At 39.2% G+C, this 15,237-nt stretch overlaps 2 protein-coding genes across 2 annotated transcripts in view; both read right to left on the minus strand.

The window, feature by feature from the left end:
• Positions 1-1,967: 1,967 nt before the first annotated feature.
• Positions 1,968-2,759, minus strand: LOC134653932 (uncharacterized; the record flags this gene model as incomplete). Its single annotated transcript, XM_063509302.1, has 1 exon — positions 1,968-2,759. A coding segment is annotated over one exon (792 nt), but the record flags the coding sequence as incomplete, so codon positions are not given.
• LOC134653933 (disks large homolog 5) overlaps positions 2,729-15,237 on the minus strand; it is a 45,622-nt gene continuing 33,113 nt past the window's right edge. The window contains exons 23-29 of the mRNA XM_063509303.1: positions 14,889-15,003; positions 12,805-12,964; positions 10,923-11,037; positions 8,770-8,875; positions 7,358-7,593; positions 5,091-5,310; positions 2,729-2,866 (exon numbers count right to left, since the gene is read on the minus strand). Coding sequence (XP_063365373.1) covers positions 2,760-2,866; positions 5,091-5,310; positions 7,358-7,593; positions 8,770-8,875; positions 10,923-11,037; positions 12,805-12,964; positions 14,889-15,003 — 1,059 coding nt within the window. The 3' untranslated portion in view covers positions 2,729-2,759. The remainder of the gene's footprint in view (positions 2,867-5,090; positions 5,311-7,357; positions 7,594-8,769; positions 8,876-10,922; positions 11,038-12,804; positions 12,965-14,888; positions 15,004-15,237) is intronic.

Here is a 15,237-nt window from a genome sequence, read left to right on the forward strand (position 1 = left end):
CGCGCGGCTACAGCCCAATATCAACCTTATTGCATTCCAACAAGGTTCACAATGACGCGCCGCGGATTCAAAAGGTAATTTTTTTCTATACCAAACAGACCTAAAACATAATGTAGGTATAGGTTACTACCTGTAACCTTACTAGGTTACAGAAAAATGATTATAGCAAATCCAAAGCTTTGAAAATGTACAGTTTTGAGAAGAGTAACGTAAAAATCATAATAACGTTAAATTCTCATTTGTTCTTTTACTTTTACTTTTTTAAATTACTATGAGCTAAATGTCATAGAAAATATTTATATTTTTATTAATTTTCTATGGAAACCCGATGATTTAAAAGCTAAAAGACTTATGCTAATGAAGTAGTCAAAAAAACGTTTTATTTTTTTATAATTTTTTTTTTAATGTAAGTTTTTTTTCGAGATAATTTTTGACGCGCATGACGCATTATTGCTTCGAAATATTCTCTTGACAATAGAATCAGTTAGGTACTAGGTACACTGGCGTTCAAAAGTGCATGGACATGTTTCAACCGTAATATTAAGGCATTACGGTCGACATCTATCCATGCACTTTTGAACGCCATTGTACTCGACTCTCTTTTCTTAAAAATATACTTAGCTATTACTATCGCTATCAAGCGTATACCTACGGAAAATATGAGAGAAATAACACCGTGATTTTTACGCTACTCATTTCAGCGGCCATGTGCAAACCTATGTTACAAATTCGTATTTTCGTCAAGTCCATAATTATTATTTATTACTAGAGATCGGACAAATTGGCGTCATTGCTCGCAATAATGTGGACATGACTCCAAATTTGATTAAATAATTTTATTATTTTTTTACCTGAGATTTAATTTTGTTCCCTAGTCAATAAATAGCACTTAAATATATTTTTGATATAAAAAAAATGAGTACTTACAGAAAATTTGGAAAACATTCTGATTTATTTCTGTAATAAATTTACATTATGAGAAATCTTTGTGTTATTTATTGATTAGGAATCAAAATTAAACCTCAAATTATTTAAATGATTAATTATTTAATCAATTTTGGAGTCATGTCCACATTATTGCGAGCAATGACGCCAATTTGTCCGATCTCTGTTTATTACATACGAATAAATAAGTATATTTTATGTTTTTCAGTTAAGAGATTAAACTACTACGAGCAAGATAAGAAAAATGCGTCTAAACATCTAAATTTAGGCATTTTAAAGATTATAGCAAATAGTTACGAGAAAAACTCTAGTGTGTCACTGAAAACTGTCTGTAGTTTCAGGCATTTTGAAGTTTGTAGAGTATAACGCTTGTCAGAGCTTATAAAAGAGTACTTAGCACCAAATACTTGGTTTACTACGATTTTAGACCATTCTGAACACTCACGTTGTTTCCAAATTAAATAACGGGACGTGCGTCCAAATAAGCACCAAATAAATTCTTTAAATGCACCAAGGTAAGAGCGATTTTAAGACGAAAGTTTTCATACAAACGTTGTCCTCATTTCCATTTCTGGATAATATTATAAAAAATATTTTGACAAATTGTTGTATATTAAAGCTAGAGTTAGACCAAGATAAGTCTGCAACGATTTTGATAGCACACGCAGTGCAAGTGTTATTTTAAACGTCAAACTTCTATGAAATAGTGACGTACCTATAAATAAAACTTGTACTGCGTGTGCTATCAAAATTGTTGCAGACTTATCTTGGTCTAACTCTATGCCCCTACGTACTTTTATTTTTTAATTTTTAAAAATTATTATAAGAGTTAGGAGCATTTAAAAATTGGTATGAAGTATGTTTTTCACTGCTAAATTTTACAATAGTCAAATAACCGGAAAAAATCAAACGTATGGGCATAGCTATGGTTAATATACATCAAAATATTTTCCATAATGCCAATATCCAGAGAGGAAAATGGGGACTACGTTTGTATAGAGGAGCGGCCGTTCCCTTTCCTCTTAATAGGATTTCCAAAGACCTTTAATCGCTTTGAGTTTTGGGGATTTTTTGGTCGCTTCGAATTCTTGCTTGAAGCTGATTATAAACTTGTCTCTTAAACTTAAGCGGGGTGGAGTCGGTTTCAGCAGAAACTGTTTTAAATCGTTAGTGAAACTCTTAGCTGTATAGTTCGGTTCATCCTTCCTAGACTCCTCATTGCTGGATTCCAAGAACGAAACAGATTTTATGGATTGCGTGGAATTCTTCCGCTCTCTAGTTTTTTTAGGCGTCGATCGCGATCTAGAGCTAGTGGTCGCTCGACTAGAAGGTAAGCTATAGCTTTTAGACACAAGGGAGTACTGATCATCATCTATAGAATCAAGCGTGTCTGTAGATTTGTTACAAACGCGACAGCATAGCTGGCAATGCTCCTGATCGCTATGGTATCTTCCATTGCAATACACGTAAGTCGCTTTAGGTCTAGTCGGTTTTTTGGTTTTCTCCTTTCTAGTTTCTTTATAATTTCTGGATCTTTTACGTCTGCATTTAGGGCAGTTGTGTCTAGCGATTTTCCGCAGCTCTTTCAAGAATTCGTAGTCGATTTCGAAGTAGTTTTTGGCGTCGGGTTCGGAGTAGTATTTTAGGTCGCTATCGGTGGAGTCTTGTTTGGGTTTTTTCTTCGTTTTGGGGTCTCGTCCCGGGTCTGAGTAGTAGCGTAGGTCGCGGTCTGAGAGGTGGTAGGGTTTCTCGTACTTACAGTGAGGGCAGAAGGTGACGGACTTGGGGCAGGGGCGGGGCGCGGGGGGCAGGGGTCAGGCCTGCACGGAGGGGACCCAGAGCGTCTTGTTCTGTTCCTCTTCGACTGCCTCTTTGATTTGTGTGCACATGTACGCTATGTTGACGCCTGCGGGGATTTCGGCTGTGGACAAACATGTTTTGTGAGTAATATGCTCGTTTTGTTGTTTTTTTTTTTATTTGACTGACAAGAAACTGATCCTCTCGAGGACCACGTAATTAATTCTGAAGTGCAAGTGTAAAAATCATAATAGTTTAAAGCAGTATATAAAAAAGCGGCCAAGTGCGAGTCGGACTCGCCCATGAAGGGTTCCGTATTTAGGCGATTTATGACGTATTAAAAAAAACTACTTACTAGATTTCGTTCAAACCAATTTTCGGTGGAAGTTTACACGGTAATGTACATCATATATTTTTTTTAGTTTTATCATTCTGTTATTTTAGAAGTTACAGGGGGGGGGGACACATTTTACCACTTTGGAAGTGTCTCTCGCGCAAACTATTCAGTTTAGAAAAAAATGATATTAGAAACCTCAATATCATTTTTGAAGACCTATCCATAGATACCCCACACGTATAGGTTTGATGAAAAAAAAAATTGAGTTTCAATTCTAAGTATAGGGAACCCCAAAAATTTATTGTTTTTTTTCTATTTTTGTGTGAAAATCTTAATGCGGTTCACAGAATACATCTACTTACCAAGTTTCAACAGTATAGTTCTTATAGTTTCGGAGAAAAGTGACTGTGACATACACGGACAGACGGACAGACAGACAGACAGACAGACAGACAGACATGACGAATCTATAAGGGTTCCGTTTTTTGCCATTTGGCTACGGAACCCTAAAAAGGGTTTGAGGTCACTTTAGAAGTTTAGAACAATGGTGATGAGGCGCCTTTGGAATGAGATGTAAATTACCTGCCATTTTAAGTCAACATTATAAATAAAATAGATTTAGGCAGGAAATAAACATCGCATTATTATTGTTGTGCATTTGTAAACTTTACGTCCACATATATACACATTTGGAACACGTATCCAAGTAAAAAGCGGCCAAGTGCGAGTCGGACTCGCCCATGAAGGGTTCCGTATATAGGCGATTTATGACGTATAAAAAAAAAACTACTTACTAGATCTCGTTCAAACCAATTTTCGGTGGAAGTTTACATGGTAATGTACATCATATATTTTTTTTAGTTTTATCATTCTCTTATTTTAGAAGTTACAGGGGGGGGGGACACACATTTTACCACTTTGGAAGTGTCTCTCGCGCAAACTATTCAGTTTAGAAAAAAATGATATTAGGAACCTCAATATCATTTTTGAAGACCTATCCATAGATACCCCACACGTATGGGTTTGATGAAAAAAAAATTTTTGAGTTTCAGTTCGAAGTATGGGGAACCCCAAAAATTTATCGTTTTTTTTCTATTTTTGTGTGAAAATCTTAATGCGGTTCACAGAATACATCTACTTACCAAGTTTCAACAGTATAGTTCTTATAGTTTCGGAGAAAAGTGGCTGTGACATACGGACGGACAGACAGACGGACAGACGGACAGACGGACAGACGGACAGACGGACAGACGGACAGACAGACAGACAGACATGACGAATCTATAAGGGTTCCGTTTTTTGCCATTTGGCTACGGAACCCTAAAAATGTACAAGATACGATAAATAATTCCAAAAAGTAGGAAACGTTCTCAGAAATTATGAGGAATTTCACAGGAGACAAGGAAAAGTTCATACATAAATATGAGAAGTTTCTGAAATGTTTCCTTGTACAGATTTCGCAAATTTGGAAATTTTTCAACGACACATCAGTAATAGGGATGATGACACATGTTGAATTTTATAACAAAATCTAGTAAAATAGATGGCAAACAAGCAATTTATCACAATAATGTGGATATTAAAATAATATATTGAAAAATTACAAAAATAGAGGACCTGAAAGTTTCAAAATTTAAGTTTTTTTTAAACTTCCAAAAACGATAAAAGTAAGGGTACCATTCGATTCCTTACATTTCATCCAAAAAAATATTGTAGAGAAACTATATACATACATAAACGCAATATTTCACCGACAAAAACGCAATTTTCTTGTTTTGTCCATACTACAAGATGGGCTCCCAGAGACCTTGACGTCACGTTCCCTTGCCGTTTTGTATAGGGCGTTTCGCGAGTGAAGTGCGACTGTCGGCCTTTGACTACAATTTCTGACTTTTGTGTTACTTTAATGCAATGGGTCCCATATAGACATTTGATCCTAAAAACAAACCCGATCGATTGATACCATAAATGAAAATTAGTCATGTAGCCTATTTCCCAGTGTAACTCTTACCTGAGATATAACTTCTGTATTCATTTTCAATCTTCAGTCCGTGTTCATACATCTCCTTCGCAGCCTTAGCGGACACCTTATCCGCGGGGTACCGGGTATCTTTGACCTCCTTGATTTGCTTGCACGATTTGAACTTTATGAGCAAGACAATAGGGTACATCTGTTGCTTGTGGAGTTTCTCTATGGTCGCCACGCTTATGTCGAGGATGCAATGCATGCCCTGAGAAAGAACAGATTAGATTATTAAATTATACAACGGGACTTAATCGCGTATCTAAGTTTTAAGATTTACCTCCGACGTTTCGAGGACGGCGTTGTCCCCGTGGTCTCGGAGAAGACTGGCTTAAGTTGACATCAGCATCGTCTAACCGCGCGAGTTTTTCGAACTACCCGCACTTGGCCTTGTTTATCCGCTTGAACGTTTTGCGCACTAGTTGTATAATTTAATAATGTGTAAAAATCGTGAAAGTTTAAATCAGTGTTAACAGATTAGATTGTTTATCAGATCAGAAAAAAAGTCTAAACAAACAACCAAACAAACAAACAAACAACCAAAACTAAATTCCCGTCAAGTGCGAGACGCACTTGCGTTCCAAGGGTGTCGTACATTACCCAATTTTTAATAATGTATTTTTTTTTATGTGAAAAAACCCGTAGGGGTCGGATCAAAAACTAAGTAATTAAGTTCGACTCACGCTTGACTGCACATAGGTTTTCCTGTCATCTATAGGTAAAGAACTACTCGTATTTTGTGTATTTATTTCAAAAATGTAGACCCAGTAGTTTCGGAGATAGAAGGGAATGGTCGGACAGACAGACGCACGAGTGATCCTATAAGGGTTCCGCTTTTTCCTTTTGAGGTACGGAATCCTAAAAAGTCTATAAACACAAGGCTTCTTTTTATATGGAATAGGAATGAAATAGAATAGGTTTTTAAGCGTTAAAAACTTAAGTCTTATTTTTAATCGTGTTTTATATTTACCCCACCTGACCCTAAGTAGATGAGAAATATATTATACTCCTTGATAGCCTGCAATGGTATACAGTCGAAATGCGTAAAATCCCTTCTCGGCCTTGGCTCCAAATGCGTGCCTCTCGCCAAGGCTCGTTCTAAGGCTGCTCCTTGGGCTGCGATTGGTTCGAGACGGACGCAAGCAAACACGCCCGGCCAATCAGAGATCAGTTTCGCGTACTGCATAGTAACTATAGTAATATTTACCTTCTCAGCGAGCTCCTTGATAGCCTGCAGCGGTATACAGTCAAAATGCGTCGAGTCTCGCCTCGGCCGGGGTTCTAAATGCGCGCCTCTCGCTAAGGCTCGTTCTAAGGCTGCTCGTTGGACCGCGATTGGTCCGGGACAAACGCGAGCGAACACGCCCGGCCAGTCAAAGATCATTATTATTATTATATATTACCTTCTCAGCGAGCTCCTTGATAGCCTGTAGCTGTATGCAGTCGAAATGCGTAGAGTCCCTTCTCGGTCTTGGTTCTAAATGCGTGCCTCTCGCCAAGGCTCGTTCTAAGGCTGCTCCTTGGACCGCGATTGGTTCGGGACGGACGCGTGCGAACACGCCCGGCCAGTCAGAGATCAGTTTCGCGTACTGCATAGTAACTATAGTAATATTTACCTTCTCAGCGAGCTCCTTGATAGCCTGCAGCGGTATACAGTCGAAATGCGTAGAATCCCTTCTCGGTCTTGGTTCTAAATGCGTGCCTCTCGCCAAGGCTCGTTCTAAGGCTGCTCGTTGGACCGCGATTGGTCCGGGACAAACGCGAGCGAACACGCCCGGCCAATCAGAGATCAGTTTCGCGTACTGCATAGTAACTATAGTAATATTTACCTTCTCAGCGAGCTCCTTGATAGCCTGTAGCGGTATGCAGTCGAAATGCGTCGAGTCTCGCCTAGGCCGGGGTTCTAAATGCGTGCCTCTCGCTAAGGCTCGTTCTAAGGCTGCTTGTTGGACCGCGATTGGTCCGGGACAAACGCGAGCGAACACGCCCGGCCAATCAGAGATCAGTTTCGCGTACTGCGTAGTAACTATAGTAATATTTACCTTCTCAGCGAGCTCCTTGATAGCCTGCAGCGGTATACAGTCGAAATGCGTAGAATCCCTTCTCGGTCTTGGTTCTAAATGCGTGCCTCTCGCCAAGGCTCGTTCTAAGGCTGCTCCTTGGACCGCGATTGGTTCGGGACGGACGCGTGCGAACACGCCCGGCCAGTCAGAGATCAGTTTCGCGTACTGCATAGTAACTATAGTAATATTTACCTTCTCAGCGAGCTCCTTGATAGCCTGCAGCGGTATACAGTCGAAATGCGTAGAATCCCTTCTCGGTCTTGGTTCTAAATGCGTGCCTCTCGCCAAGGCTCGTTCTAAGGCTGCTCCTTGGACCGCGATTGGTTCGGGACGAACGCGAGCGAACACGCCCGGCCAATCAGAGATCAGTTTCGCGGCGACGCAGTCACGGAGCGGCCCGAGAACTACAACAGGACGATGGCTGCCGTCTGGACAAAATTTTAAGTAGTATAGTATAACAATAATAGATGCTGTAAGTGGTGACATAGAGAAAAAATACATAGAGTGCTCACTCCATACATCAGTTTTAGTACCAAAAAGACTATTAGCATCTAGCATCGAGTAGCGGAACTATCAGTACTGCTACTTGACAATAGATGTAGCACCGACCGGAAAGTCTTATGCTGTTGAGATAAGACTTTCCGGTCGGTGCTACATCTATTGTCAAGTAGCAGTACTGACAGTTTCGCTACTCGATGCTAGATGTAGACACTGAAATTAATAGTCTGAACTGATGTATGGAGTGAGCACTCTTGTCTTACTTATTTCTCTATGGTGGTGATGACAAGGTGCCGTAAAGGGTTTTAAGGGTGTTATTTGACCTTTGACCTCCCACGTCCTTAGATTTTCTCCTTAACCGGGGTTCGATGGTTAAATCGTTTACAGTCGTATATACATATACAGTCAGCAGCAGAAGTTGCTAAGCGTTTTGACCACCTCGCCCGCCTAGCAACATCTGCTGCTGACTGTACATGAAAATTGTTTCAAGTGTAGAAAGTTTTTGATAATCGATTTTGGTTTCAAAATTGAACGAAACAAACAAATTACGGCACCTTTTCCTAAACCAAAACTAGATCTGTACTGGAGAAGGCACTGACAACTTTAGGCAGCGGGAAGATAATGTTACGTGGATACGCGGTTGCATACAAAAACTAAGTTGCGGCGCACCGTCGCGGCTCAATCGCAAGTGCGTGTGGTTAAGGAGACAAATCACGGAATCATCATCTTCCTCGCGTTGTCCCGGCATTTTGCCACGGCTCATGGGAGCCTGGGGTCCGCTTGGCAACTAATCCCAGGAATTGGCGTGGGCACTAGTTTTTACGAAAGCGACTGCCATCTGACCTTCCAACCCAGAGTATAGTAGGTAAACTAGGCCTTATTGGGATTAGTCCGGTTTCCTCACGATGTTTTCCTTCACCGAAAAGCGACTGGTAAATATCAAATGACATTTCGTACATAAGTTCCGAAAAACTCATTGGTACGAGCCGGGGTTCGAACCCGCGACCTCCGGATTGCAAGTCGCACGCTCTTACCGCTAGGCCACCAGCGCTTCACGGACAAATCACGGAATATCGTGGTATTATTTGTTTGATAGAAATACTTACAGTGCAACCTCTCGACACGCTGATATGTGAGCAACGTCTCGTGCGAGACGAGCGCGCCAGAATCACTCCAGCATCCCAGCTCCGTGTTGGAAAACGAGGCCAGTTCCTATAAATACCAAAAATATTAATCAATACATCTTATAAAACAAAGTCCCTCGCCACGTCTGTTTGTATGTTCGCGATAAACTCAAAAACTACTAAACGGATTTTCATGCGGCTTTCACCTATGAATAGAGTGATACTTGAGGAAGGTTTGGGTGTATAATTTGTTAACCCGTGCGAAGCCGCTAGTATTTCCTAATACTACTCTATAAAGAGCAGGCTTCACAATATATTACTAGGTCTTCATCAGCAGTTTTATTTCACCTATTGTCGCTTTCGAGAGAAATTAATTTGGAAAAAGAATTTCCTAAATCGGTTAATCATATTTGAGAAACCAGGGAAAATGCATAAAAAAACAAAGATGCCGACAAATTGATGTCAGACAAAAACAGAATTTCGTGTGTGAATAGATGACTACCAATACGGTCTAGTTTCGCCTCTGGGTTAGACGTTCAGTTCAGACGGGTCGCTTTCGTAAAAACCAGCCTTTCCAATTATTTGTATTAGGTAAAATACCGAATGAATTAAGAAATTTAGAGGATATGACAAGTTTTAAAAGTAAAGTATTTAAATATTTAGTTGACAAAACATATTATAGTGTAAGCGAATTTTTGTTAGACTATAATTAATGGTAACTGTGCACTACAGCATGTATATAGTCACCAGTGGCGGCGCGTCCATAAAAGCCGATTCCCACCGGCTTGCCTGTTTTTGGACGTTTGAGCAGAGTTGTAAAGGAAATATGTAAGCCAAATTAGGCGGCTTGCCTATGGATATGTTTGACGCGCCGCCACTGATAGTCACAGTCCATTAATGACAAAAAATTGTACACCTCACGGCACAACATAGTGATACAACAGTAATATTATAAGATCTGTAGTTATGTACTATCCATACCTGTGTTGGACAAATAAACGATTTTGTATTCTGTAGGTTGCCAAAAGCGAGGGTAAGACCCATTAGGGCCACCGCACACTAGCGTCACCCGAGCGTCGGCGTCTCGTCAAACTCTTTGGCAGCTGCTGGACGCAACGTTGGCGCAACTGCGCAGCGACGCTCAAACAGACGGCCTAGCCAAGGTGACAATCGCTTGCGCTTCGCCATCGAATCGCTTTGTTTCTCTATCACTCTTCCATATTAGTGCGACAGTGACAGTTGCGTTTCGATCACTACGGAGCGTAAAGCGGCAATTACACTGCGTCGTTCACCTAATGCGGTCGCCGAATTCATTTTAAACTACTTAGGCCAACAAACGTCGTCTTCACATTAGTCTGTCCGTCTACTACGGCGACCGCATGACTCTTGAATGGATTCGTTCAACGAACGTCGTCTTTACACTAGTCTGTCCGCCTAATGCGGTGGCCGAATGTTATTTGTGACAACTTCAAATATAAGTGGCCAATGCCAACGATATAATGAGTACATTTGCATAGAGGTTTTACTTTATCAAATGATCTGCGGTCGCCGCTGTCGGTAATAAGGCGGACAGATGTCGTATACACTGCTTCGGTCGCCTTATAAGCGTTGGCAGCTGTCGATCCCCGAATACGACCGACTAACGTGTTCTTTACAATTTTTTCTACTCCAGCACTTAAATGTGTCAATTAAATGACTGACAGTGATATCTAAAGCAATGTCATTTGAATGCTTTGTCTATAGGCTCATAAGATGACTGCTAGCAGTCATCTTATGAGTATAATACAACTGCTTTATTTTTTTTAAAGATACATGTTCCGATCATCTTGATTGAAAGAGGTATGTTTTCATTTACAATAATAACTCTTTTTTTTTTTAAATAATAACTCAATTTTTTTTAAATAATAACTCTTTTTTTTTAATAATAACTCTTTTTTTTTAATAATAACTCTTTTTTTTTAATCTGCAGCTGTCATAGAAAAAGTAATGTATGCAACAGCTCATAATTGGTTCCCTTATTATATCACTGTTGCATAAACTACTATTGCGGTCGCCGCATGCAGACGAAGTGTAATTGCCGCTTAAGCGATTGGCATGTTGGCTACGCGGCCAGAGCTTCTACGCTCAAATCGTACCTTGCTGTCTCGATGTTTCTTTCGGCGGAAGAAAGAGCGCCTCGCGGTGCTCGAGGCCCGCCTTTGCGCTTCGCCGTCGAGAGATCCCATGGAACGTCGAAGTAGTTCTTCAACCCTTAGGGATGATATGCAAAATATTTACAATTCGAAATATTCGATAAAATATAATAGTTCGTTTTTTTTTAGCATTAGAAATAAGGTAAACAATCTTGATGTGTCTTTTAATTGAAAAACACATTTTAAAAATAAGTTACGGCAAATATGTAACAATTATGAATCTAATACGATCATTTATATTCTTCTGCTTTCATAATAGTTACTGATTTTTAAAAAGCGTTTTTCAATTAAAAGACATGTCAAGATTGCTTACCTTCTTTCAAGTTCTTTCTAATGCTAAAAAAACGAACTATAGCTTGCCCTGTCAAACCCTAGAATTGTGTCAAAATTTTATTTTTAATGCCCTGGATGCCAGCCCTTTAAGCCAAATCTCATTAAAAAAAGGGGCAAGCTATGATGGCGCCATCTATGCAAACCTTTGACAGTTGCCAACCGTTCATCGTGGATACAGGGAGACAAATTTTCAAAAAATAAAATACGAAAAGAGAGAAATCCCTACATATATAGTTTGAACTTTGAACATTCATTGTTTTGATAGCTCAGTAAACTAAAAACGGCACATTGCTATTTATGTTATGACTTTGACACGTTAAATTGAACTATCATGACCGTTGTTTATGATAAGTTCAATCTGCTATGTCCATTTGTAAAAATGTTTGGTAAATAAACGATTTGTATTGTATTTGTATTGTATTGTCACAGGCACAACTCTATAACGAAAAGCATGTTATGTACACATTTAACCCTCTCAAAGACGTCACTGGCTGTATGAGTGTTGTCCACAAACAGATGTTATAGGGTGCATTGAGGAAAATCCGAAGACGGGATAATTTTGAAAATGGCAAATATCTACTACACTAGAAACGCTTTATTCTTTATTCTTTATTATATTGCAGTCATGTTCATTTTACATTAGGTGTTACGATTTGAGAATGGTAGGTACATGACACCCTGTAAGGGCACTCAATATTTCTTAAGTCTACACTTCATACTTTAGCAACACTTACGCCGCTGCAACGCTTACATGGCATCTTGCGTACTGTTGCTACACTAGAAAGAGTTTCTAGTTTAGTAGATATTGCTGGACGTGAACAAATATTTCTATAGGTAGAAAATTGGAATTTAGATTTAAATGAACACCTACTTAAATGTTAATACAGGCTATGAAGGCATGTATTCCCCTATAGCTAGCAATTCATATTTTCTTTTATATACGCAAAGAGACTGGTACGGGCTGAAAAACAGCGCTGTGCAGTCACCTGACTCGCGGCACAAGCTGAGTCCCGAGCCTATTGTCGCACTTAAATAGTAGGTATTTATATGTTAACAAATAGTTCTAAATGTTATACCTATTAGATAAGTAGTTATTAATAGATGTATGTATACTTATCGCTACTTTACTGCTGCTGTAATTAATGCTTATTGCCCTTATAGGGTGGTTGACTGTCAGGTAAAATCAAGTTCTTTTTTTTTCTCGAACTGTCGGAACGGTTAGATACTAGTGTATATGAAACGCACACACGACGTCACGTTCAAATTAACTCCTCCTTCTACATAGTTATAATTAAACATATATATATTTATACAGTCAGCAACCCTATTGGACTTATGTGCTTATTGTGTCTTTTTTCTTTTTCCTTGTTTGTTTTATTTTGTTACTGTGTTTTGCGACAATAAATGACTTTTTATTTATTTTTATTTTTTTTATATTTGCCATTTTCAAAATTACCCCGCCTTCGGACTTACCCCAATGAACTATACTCACTTAAACTTGCTGGGTATGGTGCCCCAGTGTCGTTTCTGCCCCTTGCAGTCTAATTGCCACGCCCGCCATAAGCCCGGAGCGCCGTTGAACAGAGTGTTGTCTACAAACAACACCTCGTCTTTCCGGAACCACAGCGAATATTCGTCTATCGTATCTACACCTGAAATGATAGTTTGTTAGACTTGAAGAGATTAAAAAAGTTTTCACCAAAAAAGGTCCCATTTGCAGCTAGCACGATACCTTTTATAAAACCTTCGTAGTTTTATCTATAAATAAATAAATAAATAAATATTATAGGACATTTTTTTTTACACAAATTGACTAAGCCCCACAGTAAGCTCAAGAAGGCTTGTGTTGTGGGTACTCAGACAACGGTATATATAATATACAAATACTTAAATACATAGAAAACAACCATGACTCAGGAACAAATATCACACAAATAAATGCCCTTACTGGGATTCGAACCCAGGACCGCGGCTTCACAGGCAGGGTCACTACCCACTAGGCCAGACCGGTCGTCAAAACACATCTATACATGTTTTCTAGCAAGTATAATTGCAACGGGACTAACTACGTATAAGTTGGCGGTGAAAAGCATTGAGCTACTAGTACTGACTGTTCCCAAAAGTCAACAAAATATATTTTTTCTCTTAACCTCGTGCCGCCCAATGTACATTAGGATGTACACTCAGTTTCAATGGAATTTCAACCTTAATTAACAATAAAGTAGGTAGCATTTCATTTGTCTCGTAAAATTTTCGAACAAATGAAATTCAACCTAATTGAAATTACAACAAGATTCCAACTTCTTTGGCTATAATTTTGTATGGTGGGTGGCCCAAGGTTAAGTATCTTAATCAAAGCCATATTCCTCTCTTGCATGAGATGAGGCCTGTGCCCAGCAGTGGGACGTACACAAAGTAGGTTGATGTATTATCAGTGTTTCTCTGTATGTTCAAATGGTGAAAAATTTGTTAATAGGCTAGCAACAGCAATAGCAGCACACAGTTCAAAAAGATTCTCGCATTCTCGAGTCTAGCTCGCAAGGCGAAGATAAAATCCAAGCATAGACAAAAATACTAATTTCTTCTAGTTCTTTTGTCTATGATTCAAGACATTTCTTTTAGTTCTTTTGTCTATGATTCAAGACAAGTAGTAACACCAAAAATACGCATGTACACACGTTTTAAAAGAAAATTCTTACATTCGAAGTCCACCGCTTCTTTGCTCTGCGTTTCTTGCCCTGACGAACCTAAATTATTTCATTTCATTATAAATTTGAACAACTATTTATTGAGTTACTCTGTTTACTGAGATACATACATACATACATATAATCACGCCTATTTCCCGGAGGGGTAGGTAGAGACCACGGATTTCCACTTGCTACGATCCTGACATACCTCTTTCGCTTCCGTTACTTTCATAACATTCCTCATACACGCTGCGCCTCGTACTGAGATACATTGGATTTATTTCAAATTTAGTTCCAGATATCATATACTTCTGCTGTAGTTGAGTAAAAATTGTAAAGAGAGATTTAAAAAAGGTATTCAAAGTGTATTGTGTAATGAATACTAATGATTATTCATAGTATAGCATAACTGTCATGTGTTAACTGTAAGTAATGTTCTCACGTTTTAGAACATTCTAAATTGTTTATATTGGAACGTCCATGGATTATTTCCTAATATCCGTGATTATTTCCTATAAAAAAAACTCAAAATAGATCCGACAACGGGAATTTAATATTATTTCTAATAAGATAAAGATAAAAGATAGTCAATAGGCATATTACAATGCGCTTATGAACGTCAAATAAAGCTACACCGGCTCCAACCCTACAACCTCTACCTCTGACTCGAGAAGATTTAAACCCCCCCTCAATTGGAGGAGGGTATCCCAATATGGGACCGGCAACATTAGGTGTATAGAGAAGAGACAGATAGTACGCTGATATCTGGCATCCGGCCGGATATAAAAATAAGGGCCGGATACTGAATAGTAACCGAATATTCGGTGCATCTCTAGAAGCCTCTGACTATTTTTTAAGAGTCCGGGCAACACGTTAAATAACGTACCTGTGGATGTGATTTTAGCACATCGGTCGAAGCCGGCTCGGATGTAAAAGGCGTCGCCAGGTTTATCCTTGATGTCGTGGTATTGCTGTAGGTCTAGGCGGACTAACACGGACACCTAAAAAGAGGGATTTAATAAACAATTCAACTCTTAGCACAAAATAGAAACGATGCAGAACCAGCAAGAAAAGCACTACCAACATCTGGTGTCTAATGGGGTTGGCAACTGTTTGCATAGATGGCGCCATCATAGCTTGCCCCTTTTTCTATGAGATTTGGCTTAAAAGGGCTGGCATCCAGGGCATTAAAAAAACAAAAAAATTACACAATTCTAGGGATTGACAGGGCAAGC

Source organism: Cydia amplana, chromosome 14 (assembly GCF_948474715.1).
Source record: "Cydia amplana chromosome 14, ilCydAmpl1.1, whole genome shotgun sequence".
NCBI classification, from domain to species: domain Eukaryota; kingdom Metazoa; phylum Arthropoda; class Insecta; order Lepidoptera; family Tortricidae; genus Cydia; species Cydia amplana.